General features: G+C 51.7%; 1 protein-coding gene and 1 pseudogene across 1 annotated transcript; one reads left to right on the top strand and one right to left on the bottom strand.

Annotated features, from left to right (window-relative positions):
• Positions 1–87: 87 nt before the first annotated feature.
• On the top strand, positions 88–12902 carry TMEM116 (transmembrane protein 116). The gene is made up of 10 exons (XM_009880306.1): positions 88–144; positions 267–330; positions 4439–4570; positions 8520–8624; positions 10164–10213; positions 10651–10734; positions 10816–10954; positions 11431–11575; positions 11690–11763; positions 12292–12902. Exons 1-10 carry the CDS (start codon positions 131–133, stop codon positions 12490–12492), a joined length of 1008 nt encoding a protein of 335 aa, XP_009878608.1. The 5' UTR covers positions 88–130; the 3' UTR covers positions 12493–12902.
• Positions 12903–13669: 767 nt separating this feature from the next.
• On the bottom strand, positions 13670–16145 carry LOC104282283 (annotated as a pseudogene).
• Between the last annotated feature and the right edge of the window lie 630 nt (positions 16146–16775).

Genomic DNA, 16775 nt, shown 5'->3' with positions numbered 1-16775 from the left:
GGCCCCCGGCACCCCCCGGTCTGTACCGGCTGCCGGGGCGCTCCCCGCCGCGCCGGGGGCCGTGTCGTGCTGAGCCGGCACCTCTCCTTCTCCCCAGGTCTACTCGGCTCTCCAGTGGATACAGTTCACCATGGCCATGCTCAGGTACAGCGCGTCCCCGGGGATGCCAGCACGGAGTTACTCTTGCCACGACGATTTTCTCCGGAAAAAGAGAAATCGCTTATCCCAGATGTGCTCCTCTTCCAACCCCTGCTTTGTTTTCTCAGTGTTATAGGTTCCAGCTCAATTATTGCCTACGCCGTCTTTCAGAATGCGGTGCGGTCCCCCGAGGTAAGGACTGCGCCTCCTTTTCCCTCCCGAAGTCGAGGTGTCGGTACCTTACAGGTACCCGAAGACCCAGCTGGGTCAGGCGCTCCCGCCAGGAGCAACTGCAGGTCTTGGGTTTACGCGGTTAAACCTTAACAGCTGGGAGGCAAAGGGCTTGCAGAGAGTTTGGCCCTTTGTCTGTGGTAGGCGTTGAAGGGACTAACCTTGAATTGCACCCGCGCGGGGAGAAGCAGGTTCCTTAGCCCCGCGCTTTCTCCCGGGAAAGTCCTCCAGTCGTTCCTCAGGAATGAGGATTTGTTAGCGTGTCCTCCTCTGTGGGGCAAAACGCCTGGAGGGCTGAGGAGCTGTGTACACAGCTGCGGAAGTGCACGTTGGAGGTGTAGGAAATGTATTTACAAGCGTCCATCTCTGAGGATCTCCGAGCAGGTTTTTCTTTTTCCAAGCAGGTGCACTACTAAAACTGATGCAAACTCAAAGATGCTGTAAAGAGGACGAGGCTGAAAAGCTGTTTGTTAGCTGAGCTCCGCGGTGGGGCTTTGGAAGATTTCCCCCTGGCCGCGCGCAGGAGCCGCGACCATTTCTAATGCATTTCTAATGAGCTCGGGTGCAAACCTCCCTCGCGGTGGGACTGTCGGCACGTGCACTGCAGATGCGACACGAACGCAGTGCCTGGCACGTGCTGAGCGCATCACACGTGCAGGTTGTGTGTGCAGGGAACCCGGTGCGTCTGGGATCTATCAGCCGTGCCGGTATGTGCGCAGTAACCATAGAACTCCATCCCAAACCTGCCAGGCTTTTGCTGTCCCCACGCAGTCCCTCTGTCTGTCCAGGACTTACCGGAGGCGGTGCACAGAGGTGATCCGTGTGAAGCTGGGGTTCGTTGTCCAGGATTTGCAGCTTATCTGACAGCCCAGTTCGTGGACCACACAGATAACGGGTTACTGCTAAGAGCAGTGGGACAGTAGAGCCGTCAGCCATGTGGTAACAACCCTGTATTTGTACTTCCCTCGTCTTCAGTGTTCTTTGTACATCGTGGGTTTGATCTGCAGTCCAGAGAACAGGATTTCCAGGGAATACAGTGAGTTATCCTCAGAGGAGGTGGGCGTGCAAGTCAAGCTAACAACTGACGCCTGGTTGGATGAAGGAAGGTGGGGAGGAGAACATGAGTCCAGGTTTGCAGGGCAAATCTGCACCGCTTAGAGTGCGCAGGGCAGTCTCCTGGGAACGCTCTGCCCAGCGCAGTGAGAAGGACCCGCGGAGATGTCCCTGCATTCCCCGGGACGAATAAAGGCTGCGACTTCACCTTCGTGCTGGGATGGAAAACCCTTCCTGAGCTTGTGCTGCACAAGGTGCACATCAAAGGGTCCCTCTACCACATCTCCCGCACCCGGAGAGCTCCAGCCAGGTTTCTCTCCTGAGGTCCTCCTCTCTGGTATGATACAGAACTGGGTTTGGCAGATGTCCCGGTGTGACTCAGCAGCCTCAGCCCATTTACTTCCATGGCTAGCAGGAGCCCTTGTGCTACTAGTCATATGATGGGGTTGTGGCTCCGGAGCTGTCCTCTAGCTGCTTGTGAGCCACACATGGCTCCAGGTCACAGATGGACCTTTCCTGCTCAAGGGAGTCCAGATGTTTCTGCTCAGATTATTGCTGCAAATCCGGATAGGAGGGATGGATACCAGCTGGAGCGACTCCTCTGCATCGGGCTTCCACGCTCGTGCTCTGCTGCCAGGGGAGATCCATCGCTGGTGTTTCAAAAGCGGCAAAATCTTCAGTAACTTCCCCATCGCTTTGTCCCTGTGCTTCTGGTCGTAAGTGGAAATTTGTAAACAAAGGGGCTGGAAGAGATCCGTATCAAAGCTTGCCACAAACAGCTTATTCCCCGAGTCATGAGGCTGCAGAGTAAAATGTTTGAAAATAAACAGTTCTGGAGGCTGGGAGGAGAGCAATGTTATAAACACTTCCCCTCCTGCCCCCAGCCTAGGAAATCACATACTGCATTCTTGGAGCTTGTTTTCTGTCCCTACGGGGTCAATAAAACTCTTCAGCCTGAGCTCAATCATTCAGCGGAGATGATGGCAAGCAACAAACAGTGAATTTCCTCTGTCATGTCAACAGGTTCTGCGCAGGCAGATGTCCCTGAGCAGTGGCCAGTGGCCAAATCAACACGTATGCTCCAGCCTGGCAGCTCATCGGAATCATTACGTCTTTACAGTCCCTTCCTCTATTTTATAAATACCATTTGTTGGTTTGGGTTTTTTTTTTTTTTTCTTTTTCCTTTTGCAAGTAAGAGCCGCGCTGCCTTTCGCTTACCACTGTGTCACCTACTTCTTGATTTAGGTCTGTGCCAAAATAACTCCTCGACCAAACGGCGGTGCCTTGCTCCAAGGACACTTGTTGCTAGAGAAAGGGGTCACCTGTTTGATTGCAAAAGTTGCTGCTTTGCTCATTTCGGAGCTGCTTGTTTTTAAACCTGCTGTGCTCGCAACGGTGTCCCCAGCCTCTCGTGCCTATGACTGCCAGCCGCGGCTTCAATTCTGCACCAACAAGGAAAAAAACTGGTTATAAAAGGCATTTGTAAATGCAATGAGGTGCAAACTAGCTCCAGATGTTTAGTTAGCAGCAACAGTTCGATTTACGGTGTTGCTGGGTTGGATGGGACAAATATGGAACTGGAGAGACAAGGTTGAGGAGACAAATCCTGCAGAAGGCAGAGGACCTGCCGCGCTGGCGCGTGGCTGTGCAGGGACCAGGAACACACCAGGCAGATCTCCCTCAAACTATGCTGTAAGGACACATCTGGTTCCATCGGATCTACCTTACTAAGCTCTTTCTCCTTGCTCAGGGGAACAAGCCAAGTATCACGCACTGCAATGGGCGGCAAACATTTACTGAAAGGACAATATTGTGGCAAACCTCACCAAAAGCTCGGTTCCACGGAAAAGAAATCTTCTTAAAAACAAGACCTCCTAGAACGTTTCCATGCTGTGTTTAGCATTATAATTTCCTGTAGGGGAAAAGAAAAAAAAAAAAAAAGCCATCGTTTTCTCTCCAGGATGCTGAAAATTAGGTACCAAAGACTGCAATTAAGAATCTAGATAATTAGGCTGCTTTTCCCGAGTGTCTGCTCTCCCACTAACAATGAAAATGTTGGCCAGAATTTTGCACGAATGTTTTCCTACGGTGTTTACAGTCCTTTTGGCCGGTGCATGCAAACTGGAAATGGGCTGGGAACTGCCATTAGAGGAGACGCGTCTCTGTTCCAGCAAGACGCAGCGTGGAGCAGACTGGCTCTCACGGGGAGAATTAATCCAGCATGTAAAATAGATTCAGCCTTAGTCACCAACTGAAATGACATGAAACACATAGGAAAAACGTCTGTTTCGGGTTATTTCGGACCTGAAGAAGTTTTGCGTTTACCAAAAGTTTGATTTCTCTATTAGCTGATTTAAGAAATAGCATCGCTTCTCCCTGCCAACCTGTCCCGTTCTGCAAAATTGTAACGTTCTGGAGGTATTTTCTGTAAGATTTGCTGCTGCTCTTGGATCCTGGGGCGTTGCTGGCGGCAGAGACGGTGGTGGGAGTGGGGTCTCTGCACTGAAACAGCTCCTGAGAGCAAGAAGCAGCACGGGTTTTGTGGGCAAGGAGAGCTGCCCTACCAGGAGAGCCGGAGGCCGTAAGCACATCGAGACGAGGGGGTGTAGGTGGTCGTGGGAATTCACAGAATTCACAGAATTCACAGAATGGTTAGGGTTGGAAGGGACCTCTGGAGATCATCTAGTCCAACCCCCCTGCCAGAGCAGGGTCACCTACAGCACGTTACACAGGACAGCGTCCAGGCGGGTTTTGAATGTCTCCAGAGTGGGAGACTCCACCACCTCTCTGGGCAGCCTGTTCCAGTGCTCCACTACCCTCAAAGTAAAGAAGTTCCTTCTCATGTTAAGATGGGACTTCCTATGTTCAAGTTTATGCCCATTACCCCTCGTCCTATCACTGGGCGCCACTGAAAAAAGACTACTCCCATCCCCCTGGCATCCTCCCATTAAGTTGTGACTTAATGGGAGCGTTGTGACCTTCACTCAGACCCGCTGACCAATTTCACTTTTCCCAGGTTCGTCCTCTTTTCTACCTGAGCCTCTCCGACCTATTTCTGGGCATGTGCTGGCTCGCCGGGGCGCTCCTCTACAGCACACCCACCTCCAAGCAGGATCTCATCTGCTACAACCTGCAAGCGACAGGACAAGTGAGTAGCCTTGACATCAACATTGACGCTATCACTTTGCACCCGTTGCCTTAATTAGCCGCGCTGGTGGTCAGAGCATGGCCGTGGGGAGCCGTTTCCAGCCGGGCTTTGGCAGAGACTGCCCCTGTGAACTTGACTTATCAGATCTCGTCGCCTTGTGTGTAAAATGGAGATAACGATGCGCGGGTTTAGGTGCGTCTGGTTTGTGAGAGGCGATGAGGAAGGCAAAGAGAGCATGGGATTTTGCGGTTGCCGCGTTGGGGTTGCTTGTGTAAAGGGAGTAGGTGGGTCTTAATCTCTTTCCCGTTGGACCCGTGCCAGCGATGATCTCTGTGCCGCTCACATGGCAGCTTTTCTATTCCTCTTCACCCTTCCGCCATCCTGGGCAGGAAAAGACACATTCTGCGGTTCGCTTGAGCTCAGCCTTACAATGTTACTGGTATAACCAGCCCCGCTTTTGCTGCCCTGGCCCTATCCTCTCTCAAACCACCCCAAGGATGCTCAGGGGCTGCTCTGTCAGCGCAAGCTCAGCCCCGTGCCCCAGCGATTCGGCTGTTTTCCAGCTGATTCCGTGTGCGGGAGACTAATTGGAGTAGAGTGAGTGAAACACCGTTTTCCTGACAGTTTGCTTTTGTCTCACCGAGTTCCCGTTCCAGCATTAGGCTTTGCAAATCACTGCTCTCAAAAAAAAAACCTCTGCAGGATACGACCAAGCCTGGGCCGGAGCGGTGGTTCCCAAGCGGTGATCTCTGGGTTTAACAGTTTCCTTTTTTAAAGGACCCACAAAAATGTGGCTGTCGAGAGCTTTGATGTGTGTTGTGTGGGCTCGGGCAGCTCCCTGGGAGCGTGATGGTACCCCCAGATGGGACCATCCTCGCTGAGCAGCGTCATCTGAGGCTTTGAGGCTCTCCGTGGACCTCGGAGAAGGCAGGGAAGTAGCTGCGTTGTGCGGTATGGAAGTGTTCACGCCGTTGTGTGTCTGGGGGTGGGCGCCTGCAGCCCAGGGTTGTTTCAACAGCTGTTCTTGTAGGTAAAACCGTAACGCTCATGATGGCGAGAGCAGCTGTCCCACTCCTGGCTTATCTCGGGTTTCTCCAGTTCCCCCGTGCCGCTGTGGAAGCACCGCAATATGTTCACGTGGAGAGAGGAACCAGTGGGGGGGGTGTATAACTCGGCCGCTTGGGAATGACGCAGAACAATATCAAAGATGTTTTTTAGGTGATGGCACGGGGGTGAATGAGAAGAGCTTGGGAGAGGCTTTTCAGAGCCAGAAGGTGGAAGGAGCATGCGGGACTGAAGGCTTTTCTGAGCCGTTTGCCTTGCAGCTTTGCCTGGAGGACACTTCTTAATGCTGGTGTCACCTTTCTATGCCTTGGAGAAGAGAGGCCGCACTGCTAGAGGAGAAGTAGGTTGGACGTAGACAATACAGCCCCATTTCTCAGCGGGAGCACGCTATGCTCCCATGCATTTCTGGTTCTTGTCTGCCCTTGCTGTTCCAGCCTACGGCCGTGCTCCTCAGGGACACCAGCAAAGGATGGGGGCAAGGTGGGACCTTTACTTCCACACTGGGAAAGGCAGCGTGGGTAGGAAGAGCTCCTCTTGGGTGAGTCCTTGAAGGACTTGGCTTTGCCTCAGCCCCACGGGGGCCAGTCAGGGTGCTGCGGTGGGGTGTGCGGGGTGCAGGTTGCTGGGCTCCTCTCCTGCGGGCCACCAGCAGACCACCTCTGGCAGGAGGACAGCCAGGGTGGCAGAGCCGGCTCGCGCCTGGCAAGAGCCGTCGCTGCTGTTTGCTCGGGAAGAAATTAAAACAAACGGAGCACTTGCCATAGCAACCCTGCCCGCACGGTGCACGTGACACGGCGCAGGACACCTCCTCGCTAAACACCCCAGCAATGTCCTGGCGTGGTGGGAACACCTTGTGCGTAAGTAGGAGCCAGTAACAGGTTTAACCAGCAGCTTCTGCAGAGCATAAGTGATCTGGAACCGAATGAAATGAGCAAACGTCTCCCGGCCCCGATCTGCCAGTGCTGAAGTCTCGCAAGGGTTGTGTTCCTGCGTGTCTCATGAACACACGCGGCTTCTTTGCACGCAAACACTTAGAAGATGTAAAATGCGCCGAGCAACACAGGTTGGGGACAGGCTCAAGACCGCTCAGCAGTGGTGTTTGCAGACGGCAGCCCTTGGAGAGACTCACACCATGGTCCATGCGATGGGGTTGTCTCGGGGGATTGCCTTAAGAGCAGGACAATATTTTGGCTTATTCAGCCTGTCTAGCATCCCTTTATGACCAAGGGCTGACGTTACAGCAGATGGAACTGCCGTAGCATCCATACCGTGTCGTAAAGGAGGAGATCGCGCCGTTTCTTGGACTTGCCCTGTTTCAACCCCAGACTCTTGGTTGATATTAAATGTAAATACCGCTCCCTTCTGCTGTCCCTTGACGTTGTTCTCTCCTCCTCCCTGCCTTGCCTTTGCGTTACAATAATAAGGTCCAGAATAGAGATTGTGGTTATAATTGCACAACTCCCCCACATTCTTCCAGTTCAGTTCCAGTGGCCTAATAATGTCCTGGCAGGCTCCGCTCACGCTGGTGAGCACAATGGGGAGCCACACAAGTGTTATAATGAGGGACTCTCATGTCTCCCAGCCCCTGCTTTACCTCCTCCTGGTGAGCGCTGCAGGACTGTCCGCAGCCCCGAAGCTGGGGCTGGGGAGAGCAGAACGCCCTTCGCTTTCTGCTGGCAACTTCTCAAGTGGCTTTTGGTTCCCTCTTCCAAACCAGAAGGCAGTGCTGACATTTCGTGAGCTTCTCTAAGGCCATTTTGAAGTGCAAGAGAACAACCTTTGTGGGCTGTTTTGATGACCTTCCCTGGACGTAATTGAAGGGCAGCAAACCCTCATTAAACCTCGTCTAATGAGCTGGAAAGTCACTGTAATGTTCCTGCTGCAATGTGGCAGCCTCTTGGACTCAGCCTCTTCAGAATCAGCCAAAAGCCTTTGCAACCTCAGCGAAGAAGACCAAGCCCATTTCGTGACTACTTTCCCAGGCTTAGATGATACCAGGGCGGCAAACCTGTGCTCCTTGCCTCTTTGGCAAAGGATAGCAAATCCACAGAAAAATTCACTTGTCCAGCCCTTCCTCTTTGCCTTCGCCACTGAAGCATGTGTTTCCTGTACAAACCCAGCGCACGCATATATATAGTATGATTAGGCAGCGCTGTTTATACTTGATTGCCTGGAGCAACCAGGGAGTCAGAAACAAATGCAAGAAAGACTTGTGTGTTTGTTTGGTTTTTTTTTTACAGGAGATTTTAGATATTTGGTCTCACCTCAAGCTGGAATCAAGGGCTGTGAAACTGTCAGGGGGAAACTGTTCTCTGTCTTTTCTTTCCTCCTTTTTCCCATAGAGAGAAGAGGGCTCTTGCGGAGGTAACTCAGGCTTGGTGCAGATATCTTCTGCCCCCTCTTTCCTCTTTGAATATACTATTGTTTTCTGTTTCCGTGAATTCAGTGTGTAGTGAGCTTACTACGCAAGAAGCAAATCGACACGCCACGTCTGTGTTGTGTTTCCTAATGGATGTAGCATAGGGAAGGTCCAAGTGCCTTTGAACCCCTTGTTGCCAGGATTTGCGCCAAAAAAAAAATGAGCCGAGTCATAAAGATTCGTATTTTTAAGACAGTCCTGCTGTCCTTAGTTCTCCCGTCCCCTGCTCGAGGCCAAAATGAAGCTGCCTTTGTGCGGTCTAAGGTGGGACCCCCTCCTCTACCTGGCTCCTCCCAGTTGGTGTCCCACTGCAACCCAGTAGACATGGGGACCCCCACCTTTGGCAGTCCACTGCGCTGTTTAGCATCCTGCCTGTGGCCCACGGGCTGCTCATCAGCGATGAACTAAAGGCGCTACAGGAAAAATGATTATAGGACTGAAATACTGCCTGTTTGTATTTCTCAGGTATTCTACGTGGCCTCTTTTCTATACACTGTCAACTACACCTGGCATCTGTACATGGACCTAAAGATGAAATACAACCAGAACCTCTTCAGGGTGCCTCCCCAGGTGAGTAGGACCGATGTGCAACAACTGCTGGGTACAAAGGTCTAACTGTGGGGTTGTGGTGGGGTTTAGGAGGTGTATACATGACGGTGTATCTCACCACAAGGGCTTTGAAGGCCCTTCTGCCCCACAGCTCTATGAATTGACGTATCTTGCCCCCTGAGGTCAGCAGAGTTACTGCTGGGTCTGCTGTAGCATCTCAGTGGAAGATTAGGCTTGCAAGACTAAAGCAAAGACCAACGGCAGCGTACATCTCAGAGCAGAGAAAGCTCAGGACTGGGTATCGGTGAAGTTCTTCCGCAGTTAGAACAGCAATTTGCACCAGTTGAGTGTTTTGTTGCCATCACTGCCTCCTGCCAGCGCACAGCAGAGGGGACAGGAAAGCAGGGGGTGATGGGACAGCCTGAAACTGAGAACCGACGATTTCTGCCCTCCCCAGGTGTCATACAGCGTTCAAGAGCATCAGTAAGGTATTGTAAGAGTTTGAGATAGGACGTGTGACGGAAGTGAGCTAGCGATTAAAGGACCAGTTGGCCCTGGGAACAGTGGCCAGTCATCGCTGGCCTTTACAAAAGCCCTTTGGGGAACAGCGTAATCGCTGGGAACTGAGGAACAAGGACATAGTACTCAGAAAAATACTCTCTGTGTTGCAGGCTAAACAAACACTTCACATACCGCATGACCAAAATCTCTCCTTGCAGTTGTGGCATTCCTCACACCTGGCTGAACAGTGAGGCACCGGCGGCGCTGTAACCGGCGTGTTGCTCCTGTATTCCTGCAAGATGACAGCTTCCTTATGTCGCTCTTCCCATTGACCCGTTCAGCCCCATTTCCTCATGTAGCCTTTCTCTTCCCAGGACGTTTGCCATGCACATCAAATCTTGTATCCCAGATATTCCATGTGTTGGTGCGGGAGCAGCAGGCTGGGCAGATCAGTCTATATTTCAGTTGCTTTTGTCCATAGGGTTTGGATCCACTTGTAGGGCTGGTTTCCTTCTTGCCGGACCCCCATTCAAAACACAGCACCCACCATAAGCTTCCCACCAGCTGTGCCCGCGTTGTATTGTCGTAGCCGGTGTGTGGATGCCAGGTGCCAAAGTACATTTCCTGGTGAGCAGAGACCAGGACACTCCAAATTGCCCACGTTTCTTCATCAGAGCATGAAGTTTCTGAGGAACAGGGCCAGGTTAAGTCAATGAACAGTACCAAAATTGAGTAAGTTACACCAGGGGCCTCATCAAGTGTCTGCTCCTTGTCCAGTTCCAAATTCCCTTCTCAAATCCTCTGGTCTTGAAGGAGAACAAGCCAATTAGCAAGGTGGAAGCATTGGTTTCTGTTGCAAATCAGCACAGACTGAACTCAGTGGTGTTGATTCAGCGCAAAGTGGAAACAAACATTTGTACTGGGTTGGGGGATTAATCAGCGTTTGAAGAACCCTCAGCTGCTGAAGGGTTCTTGAAGAAGCCCTCCCTGCGAGCTGGTTCCTGCGAACCAGTGGCTGTATGGAAACGGTCATTTAATTAAACTCTTTGGACTTTTCAGGTTGTAGATTACGCGAGTTGCATTGGCCGAATAGCAACGATCTCATCCAGGTAAGATTTCATTCTCTCTGGTGGAATCGTGTGGTTTTGGTAAATACTAGTGTGCTGTCTCTGCTTCCTACTTACTCTGAGCAAGTTCTACTGAAACCCGTGTTTGCCAGGTAGCTCGTCAGGAACAGCGGAGTGACCTAACGAACTCAGAGCAAGAGGCTCTGGGTGGAAGGGCCTTTCTCTAATCCAGTTAGTTATAAATATATTAACTATGTGTAGTTTTTCAAACAGTGCTCCCTTTTCTAATGTGTTGCCTGCATGAATGAAAGTGCAGAGGTTAGTAAAGCCGGTAAAATACTCTTCCAGAGCAGTGTTGATAAGAGCAATTTTTAAGTCCTCTATAGTGACAGGAGAAAAAAACAAGTAGTGTTGGGTTGGGGATGGGGACAGTGCAATGCAATAACTAATAACCGCGTTGTTGTCCTTTCTCCTCTTAGCCTGATCCCTTTCCTTCTCATGGTGCCTGTGTTTTGCCTGGGCAACAGCAGTAATTGCTACCAGAACTTCAGCCAGAAGCACGGGTAAGCTTCAAGCATCTCTGAAACAGCCCCACTGCTTATGAGTCACGGCAGGAGCTCAGGCTTTTCCCTTTCTCCCCGCAGATGTCTCCTGATGCACACGGAAATAGCCGTGCTCACCAACGAGCCGCAAACCCTGAGTGGCTCTGTTTGCCGTGCGATGCATTTCTATGGCATTGGGGTCTTCCTCATTTCCTTTCTGATCAGCTTCGTAGCCATTCTGGTAAGAAACGTAGTCCTTGCACACTAGTCCTTGCACCCAGAAGATCAGTGTGAGAAGATTTTTCCCCTTTTCATCTTTTCAAATCTACGTGGATGGTGCCAGAGGTCAGGCAAGGTCAGGGGAAGAACCGTGTGGTGCCGCTTCCCTCTTGGAAGGGGTAGGGGGGAAGAGAAAATACCATTGTGCCACCATATAAATCCATCTGGAGTCCTGTGTTCTGTCAACCCATCCCAAAAAGGATTTAGCGGGCTCAGAGCGTGGCCACAGAGATCACCGACCTCGTGGGTCAACAAGAGCCCAAATCAATTCAGAGTCTGCAGTTCAGAAAAGGTCACGCACAAAGCAACTGCTCTCCCCCAGGGAGCACGCTGTTGCCTGAAAAGCTTCGATAGATTGAAATGGGATGCTCTGTCCTAGACGAACAAGCCAAATCAGAGCATGTGCACAAGGTACGATGCTGTATGCTTCTTTTTCAGGTGGTACTCAGTCAAGCCCGAGGTTTGTACAAAAGGTTTGTAAACTCCACAGGATTCCTGGGGGATCAGCAGTGGGCCATGATTAAGATGGTAGAACAACGAGTGGTTTTTTACCCCGTCGCATTCTTCTGCTGCTGGGCCCCAGGTGAGCGGAGAGCCGAGTTACTCCCACGCTATTCCCCTGGGACGTAGTCCCTGGCAAGGAAACTCAGAAGAGGTGGGGTTAAAGCGGTGCCCTCTTGTCCGTCCCTTTTCGCAGCTGTCCTCCTTGGAATACTGAAGCTGACTGTTTCAACAAACAGCAAAATCTACATGGCTCTTCTAATTCTACAGGTGAGTGTCTTCCTCTGCGACCTCCAACGTTTCGCCTTCTCTGCTTGAACAGAAGAATGAGCGTTTCCCTGTTTCTAATCTCTGCTGGACAAAGCATCCTTGTAGCCACAAAGATCGTGTCTGATTGGGTTATGCTTTTGGTTGGCAAAGATCTTTGTTCGTTGTTTTATGTTTTTCACGGGCTTGAGAAGGTCTCAGTAACCAAAATCACAGCGTCATGGAAACTGTAGAAAATAGGACTAGAAAGGATCCCCAGAAATTGGTTAGTTTTTTTCACTTTATGGGAAAGTCTCCAAACGCAATTCCTCCACAACACTTGTCCAGCTCCCTGCTGTGCCTGAGGCAGCATTTAGCAAAGATTATGAAAAAACAACCGCCAGATTCCTGTCTCGTGTGGGGATGCAGATAGATAAAATCGCGCTGGAAGTGGGAGGCTTGGCGTAAGACGCCAGGTTGGACAGCCTTGCAAGGGAGCCGTGGCGTGCTGGCTGTCACCAGACCCCTGACCTCCCCTGTGGTCTCTCCCAGGCTCTGACGGCCGCTTCCCAGGGGCTTCTGAACTGCATCGTGTACGGCTGGACGCAGCACATCTTCCTCTCCCTGAAACGCAACGCCTGCCGGGACGTTGACACTCAGACTCCTCTCTTGCGCTCCCAGAAGAAGTTCTACGCCAGCACGCTCCCCACCAGCCCACCGGACGCAGAGGGCTCCACGTCCACCCTGCTCTGATGAATCCCTGCGCCGAAGGAGAACAGGCGGCGTCCCTAACGAGACCTTCGTCGTGTTTTAGCAATGTCAGCCAGACCCGATATCGGGTCGTCTGCCGCGAACTGTCTCGCCAGCGGCAAAGTTAGCTGTAGAGCTGGAGGAGCCTGAGCAGATCAGTCGGAGGCGGACACTTCAGTGAAGATAGTTATTTATTGTACAGGTTTGTACGGACTGTAAATAGATTCTTTAAACATGGTAAATCTTTAATACAGACTTTGTCCTTACGGAAATATCTCTAGAAATGCAGCAAATGATATGTAACAGCTCAGAGATCTGGTACAGCTCCTTTGAGGGTAGGTGGTCAAAGGATATTTTACTTCGCTAAGTATTTGCTATTACAAATTGAGAGTAAAGCAAAGGTGAATATTTTTCTATCTCTGACTTTTAATTCACTATAAAAATAAGAACATATACCATACTAATAGCCAACTGCAAGGAATGAAAAATTGCAAAAAGTAGCATAAAAAAAAATCAGCGCTCACTTCCGTGCCTTGACTTTTTGTGCATTTCCCCTCTGTTCTTCATGCCAACTCCTGCTCAGCTACAATACCCAGAAAAATCAGCTTCTTCAACCCGGCGAAGTATCTCTTATGAACCAGGTGAGCAGGACTTCGCATGAATCTGTCTGTACTCTTCTAGATGCACAAGTGAATTATTTACTAAGGTCCCACCGTTCTATAGAAAATAAAACAGAGTTTTAGCTGCATTGAAAGCAACTCTCTAACTTTTATACTCTTTATTTTCTAACAGCTTCACTTTTTGGGTCCAACCCAAATTTATTTACATAGTAGGTAATACAAGAAGAGGAAATACTCAAGTTTGTGTAATTAACGTTCATACAGTTTGCACAGTTACATTGTGTAAATCACTTGGTGGAAAATCTGCTGGGACCAGCAGTCCGGCTTCAGGGCATACCCACAGGGCCTGTAGTCCTTTCCAAACCTCAGCTGGTGGGTTTCCCACTGCTTTCATGGTTTTTTAAACATCTTCTTCTTCCATACTCTGCTCCTCATCTGCAGGAGACTCACTTCTTTCTCTCTGTGGCTAAACTTGTACGGAAAAACACAGCTATTGCCTTTCCGTATTTGGTTACAGCAATGAGGGGAGCAATCAGAACGATTGGGAACTGTGATCCCAGTTACCACCCCAAACACGTTATTTTGGAGACAACCTCCACCCTGGACGTCATGAGAGGCGGTGGAGGGCCACTGTCCGTGCTCCCTCCCAGGCCGTGGAAGTGGCAGTCCGGAGGAGCCCAACAAGCTTTGCAGTGTTTGAGGTTGTTGCAAATCCCTTTTCCCCCCCGCACAAAACTGTCCCATCGCACCTTGTCCTGACCATGGCACCTGTGCATGTCTTGTTAATACCGATCTTTTTTGGCCCATATCTGATGCCGTCAAGCCCTCCTCTGATATCAGGGGTATCGATGCTGGCATGGTAGGCTGTGCCCCGCCACCAATCCTCAGGCTCTGGCATCCGAATGACGGTGTCAGACCCCTCCAGAATGGGTATCCTCTTCCCATCGCCACACTGCAGCCTTCCACACGCAGCGTTTTGGGGTTTACATGCCACAAAAGCAGTTCAAGTCCCATCGCCGCCACAGTTGCCAAATAGATCCCCTTCCGTGTTCTGCTTTTTGAAGCAACTTTCTGCAGCACCCCGAGCTTCCTTCCCAAAAACTTTCCTGCACAGGTTGTTGTGGGTTGCGCATTTCCCGCGGTAGCAGTAGCCATCGTCGCCGCGTGGTGTCCCATCGTGCACGCGCAAATCCTCCCGGCACCACTCGGAATTTTCACTGCAATATTCAGGTACGTCGCACTCGTCCGCCTCTGACCTGCGCTTGTGTCCTGCAGCAGGAAAGTGCCGTTTCTGACAGCACTGCCCAACGGAGCGGACGGCCCCCGGCTTCAGCCTCCACTTTTGGGGACAGCAGGGATTGCCTCGGTAGTCCTGCCACCCCCCACAGTCACACTGCTCCCCCTCATCGATCCCTTTGTTGCCACAATATCTAAAATGGAAGAGTCTGTGGGGCTCTGGGATGTTGCCCAAGCAGTGGCCATCCCCTCTGCTGATCAGGTCCGAGTAGCTGTGCCGGCTGCAGTTGCTGAAAGCCTTGGTGCCATCGTGAGCGTCCCCCGTCATATAGCACTTGGTGGCTTCTCCACACATACACGCCTTTTTATCGCGCTCCATCCCCAGGTTGTGACCCAGCTCATGGGTAAAAATAATTGCAAAGCTTATGAAATCTCTCCGTATGTGTGAGACACCACTCGACTGATAACCAGAGTGGCAGATGCTACCTCCATATGCCAGCTCAAAAATTAGTCCAAAGTCCATGTAAGCAAATAAATGTGCAATGTTGTATTCCATCCCCTGAGAAAGATCCCTGTTTCCCCAGCCATTAACATTTTTAAGAACTTCTTCTATATCCTAGCTGTACCTGATGAAGTTGCTGCAGGTCCAGATCTCCAGCCTGATCAGGCAGATGCAAATCTTCAGAGCGTAGTAGTATGTTTCAGATAAATTGATCGTGTCTGTAACCAGAAGCGTCACGGAGGTCTCATAGCTCTCGTGGAAGGAAAAAAGTGGTCCACCACCACAAATACTTCAATGTACTTGGCGTGCTTCAGTCTCTGAGACGAGTCATGCTTTGCTAAAGCTGTTTTAGCCCCCATCCCACCCCGATGATTTTGGATCATCTCATCCGTCGATCTGCACATGAAGGGCCTGTTCTGGGTTCTCTCCAACAGAGAAGGTGCGGGAAGGTGAGGGACCTTGGTACAGGTTCGATGCCGTAGCTCACGTTCCCAATTTCCAGCTGCCCCCTCAGACCTGAGGAGGTGCTCGGTGTGGGGAGGGAGCTGGGGCTGCCCTCCATGCAGCCCAGGTAGTAGCACTCCTCAGGGACGTGGGGCTGCTCCACCACCCTTGTCCCCCTGAGGTTGCATGTGATGACCAGCAGGATTTTCACAAGAAGTCCTCTCTTCTGCGTGAGATGGATGACATGGTTCTCTCCCTCTACCCTGAGGATTTAGGACACTTCTTGCCCCATGGCTTTTCCCACCCTGGGGGGCGAGTTTCCTCAGCCGAACTATCTCATGGACAGTGTAGCCCCGTGGTGGATGACAGCTGCCCGCCCCAGGGCACAGAGATGTCACCAACACTGCCCAGCCTGAGGAGCAGGGCTTTCCCCTGGCCGTCATGACATGCCTGGAGCCATCTCATCGCCAACACCTTCAAAATGGCAGTAAGAGGCCTCAGGGAGGGTCCTGCCAACCCTCACATGGACAACTCAACCCTCTCTTTTGAGGTGCTTTTCTGATGCTCTTTTGAGGCTGTAACAGAGCTGTCTCCTCAGGGCTGGCATGGGACACAATGAAGGTGCGTGGCACCGTGCTGCCCTGAGGGGCGGCCATTCCCGTCAGTGCCCCTTGAGAAGGTTCTGGAAGCGCTGCCGCCTCTCCCAGCTGCCATGCTGCCAGCCGGCTGCCATACAAGGCCGGGGTGGAGCAAGGCCATGGCACAGGGGCCATGGGTGCTCCTGTGAGGTGACGGGGATGAAGTGCACCCATCCCTGCTGTGCTTCCCTCACCAGGACACCGTGAGGTGGCCATCACGGCCAGGGAGCTGTGGTTGATGTCCAGAGCCATTCTCCTGCCCCTCAGTGAGATCTGGGGAGCCATGTGTCTTCACCACCCCATCCTCCGCCTCCCCAAGGGGGATCCCTGCCCAAAGATTGCCCGTGGATCCTGAGTTTGAGAATTAACCACAATGACACTCCTCGCAGCAAATTAACTTTGCAAATGTTGATGCCCTTCGGCCGCTGCCTCGCCTCCTTTGCCAGCCTGTGAACCAGTGGGGCCCAGACATTCTCCTTAACCACAGCTGCCTATCAGGAAGATTTTTGTGAGCGTGCACCCCGATATACATATCAATATTTATAAATTATACGCCTGGGCTACTGAAGTTCTAGTATTTTCTCTGGAGCCTCCTGCTGCAGACCACCACCCGCGGGTGGGTGGTCACCCCCCACGCCCGGCCTGCGCCAGCCGCATGGCGGGCACAGCTTGGTATACACAGAAAAACACATTTCGCGCATACCCGTGAGCACCGGCAGCAACAACCCCTGCAGCTCCAAATTGTCATTAACCAGCTCTACCTGGGGGTGAGCAACAGCCCGTTCCCGTGGGGGGAATTCCCTCTTCTAGCACAAAGCGCTCCCACCCCCCAGCCCCCAGCATTCA

The sequence above is a fragment of the Charadrius vociferus genome, unplaced genomic scaffold (genome assembly GCF_000708025.1).
Source record: "Charadrius vociferus isolate BGI_N301 unplaced genomic scaffold, ASM70802v2 scaffold332, whole genome shotgun sequence".
Taxonomy (NCBI): Eukaryota; Metazoa; Chordata; class Aves; order Charadriiformes; family Charadriidae; genus Charadrius; species Charadrius vociferus.
Note: the sequence above shows the minus strand (reverse complement) of the source record. Positions and strands in the feature narration are given on the sequence as shown.